Source organism: Papaver somniferum, chromosome 3, assembly GCF_003573695.1.
Source record: "Papaver somniferum cultivar HN1 chromosome 3, ASM357369v1, whole genome shotgun sequence".
Classification (NCBI taxonomy): domain Eukaryota; kingdom Viridiplantae; phylum Streptophyta; class Magnoliopsida; order Ranunculales; family Papaveraceae; genus Papaver; species Papaver somniferum.
Window position 1 is genome coordinate 99,661,574 of NC_039360.1, and position 2,598 is coordinate 99,664,171.

The window sequence follows — 2,598 nt, forward strand, 5'->3', positions numbered from 1 at the left end:
TAAGTCATATGGGCTAGATATCTAGCAGCTAGATTGGTCATCCACGTCATCTGGGACCACTATAGAACGTTGTTTGGTTCAGCATCAGCGCTGTTTGGTTCAACGTTTTAAATCTCAGCCGTTAGATCATAAAATTTATCTCCCAGCGATGAACCGTTCAGCGTTAAAAATACTTTTTGAGCGCTGAACCATTCAACGTTTCAATCTCGCTGATAGTTGAACTGCTAGTACTTGCTAGGAGAGAGAACTATCAACTGCTAGTGTTAACTTTTTTCCCACACTTTTTTCATGATTTGCAACACTTTTTGGCCAATCTAGCAGTTCAATCTAGCCCATAGGGGTTAGCCTAAGCCTTATGGGCTAGATTGAGCTGCTAGATTAGCAGAAATGTGTTGCAATTACAAAAAAAAAGTGTTTTCTATTTATTAACACTAGTTCTCTCTCCTAGCAGTTGCTCGCAAGTGAACTAGCAGCTAAATAGTTACGCCGAATCATTCAGCGCTGGGAATACTGCCTTTTCGCGGAATGGTTCAACGCTTGGCGATTTATTTTTTGATATGACGGCTGAAATTTAAAGCGCTGAACGGTGGTCCCAGCTGACATGGACTGCTAATCCAGCTGCTATATCAGCACTCCCATAAGACTTAGGTGGTTAACCTAACTGACGTGGATTGCCAATCTAGCTGTTAGATTAGCAAACCATAAGACTTAGACTAAGGTTTTTTTTCTCATTTTTTTTCTTTTCTTTCATTTGAAAAAACAGTCCAGATCGGACATCAACTTAGTGTTTTCAACCTCCGGCTCTGCCATTTGAGAGATTTTACGAGTAGCGCGTAACCAAATCCAAGGGGGCGCAAAATACACATCCAGATCCCTCCGATGTCTTGTCTTCTTCAAGATCTGTTCACCTTACGCGTGGCACTTGTGCAGAACGCGACGTTCTTTGCGGTCTTCTCGAAGGAAAATGAAATGAAAATGAAACGAAAATTTCAAATCCCTCCAAAATGAAAATTTCCCGCCTTTGAAATTTGGGGATCTATCTTTTTCTCCTATAAAAAACCCTCGATACCACCAACATTCCTCACCCAATGTTGGATATTTTCAAGGTTTGCCGCTACGCAGAGTTATACGGTGATCGACCTGACCGGTTAGGTCGTGGGGGTCTAGGGGGCAACGCCCCCTAGCAGAGTCCGAGACAACGTCTCATGGATTTTTTTTTTTCTGGTTTTACTTTGTAAAACCTAGAAGTTTCCATTCAAAATTGAACAGACGCGTCTCTTCCCATAAGCCACCATTAATGGCTTTTGGAAGCGTTTGTTGGTGATGAAACGACACTACCAACATGCATGAATATCACTATAAGTAGCGAAGATGTTCTCCCATTCCAATACATCAAAAACAATCTGTTTTCTTCTTCTCTAAAAAGTATCATTAGAACCTTATACAGTGTGATTTTTGGTCGGGCCAAGGAAGTACAATCCTTGAATTCGATTACGGTGTTAGGGCTTCATTGAATCCTGAAGGCATAATTCGAGAGACCGTTTGTACTCGCCAAATTTATTGGGAAAAGTCGAATTATTGTCTAAAAGAATCGAAAGAGCCTTGAAATCAAGGGTACACCATTTTCTGTTTCTGTTTTCATCCTCTTGTTTAACCCAAAATTTCCAACACGCAATTCGGAAATTCAGAAAAACTCTTCTTTCAATATTTTATTCTTACAATCTTAACTTCAATCTAGATCGAAAACCATGGCAAGAACAAAGCAAACCGCAAGGAAATCCACCGGAGAAAAAGCACCAAGGAAGCAATTAGCAATAAAAGCAGCAAGGAAATCAGCACCAGCAACCGGAGGAGTGAAGAAACCACATAGATTCAGGCCAGGAACTGTTGCTCTTCGTGAAATCAGAAAGTATCAAAAGAGTACTGAGTTATTGATCCGCAAGCTTCCTTTCCAGCGTTTGGTTCGTGAGATTGCTCAAGATTTCAAGACTGATTTACGTTTTCAATCAAGTGCTGTTGGTGCTCTGCAAGAAGCTGCTGAAGCTTATTTAGTCGGTCTTTTTGAAGATACTAATCTTTGTGCTATTCACGCTAAGAGGGTTACTATTATGCCTAAGTGAAAAATACTAGAACCCCCTACTATATGGGTTCAATATATAGAAGCCCCACAAAATGGATCCTTCACTATCAACTCCATACTTTAGGAAAATGATACTGCTAGGCCCAAAATATCAATTTTTCTTCAGATCTGGCCCATAATTAATTATTCAGAATTTTAATAATGGCAAGACTACCCTTTACTATATATACAAGAGGAATATCGACACATATTTTCATTTATCAATTTATTTTCTCTCTCTTCTCCGTTCTTTTTCTCTCTCGGCTCTGGCAAAAACCCTAGAAAACTTCTTCATCGTCTCCAAATTTCACCGATCTTCATTTTTTTTCATTCATTTCATCTCCCTGATCTCATATTTCGAAATTATCATGGACTTCTCATCATTTTAAGCTCAGATTCGTTCATTTCGTAAGCCAAAACCCATAAAAATTCGGTGAAAATGTCTGTGAAATGAACTCATAATGCGTTTTCAGCTATTC

The 2,598-nt window shown here is 39.5% G+C and overlaps 1 protein-coding gene across 1 annotated transcript; it reads left to right on the forward strand.

The window, feature by feature from the left end:
• The first annotated feature begins 1,685 nt into the window (after window positions 1-1,685).
• On the forward strand, window positions 1,686-2,120 carry LOC113361515 (histone H3.2-like). Its single transcript, XM_026604742.1, has one exon. It carries the CDS (start codon window positions 1,749-1,751, stop codon window positions 2,118-2,120), a length of 372 nt encoding a protein of 123 aa, XP_026460527.1. The 5' UTR covers window positions 1,686-1,748.
• Window positions 2,121-2,598: the final 478 nt, after the last annotated feature.

Excerpts from the sequence above, each read along its gene's own strand:
- LOC113361515 (XM_026604742.1), top strand. The coding sequence starts at position 1,749 with ATGGCAAGAACAAAGCAAACCGCAAGGAAATCCACCGGAGAAAAAGCA.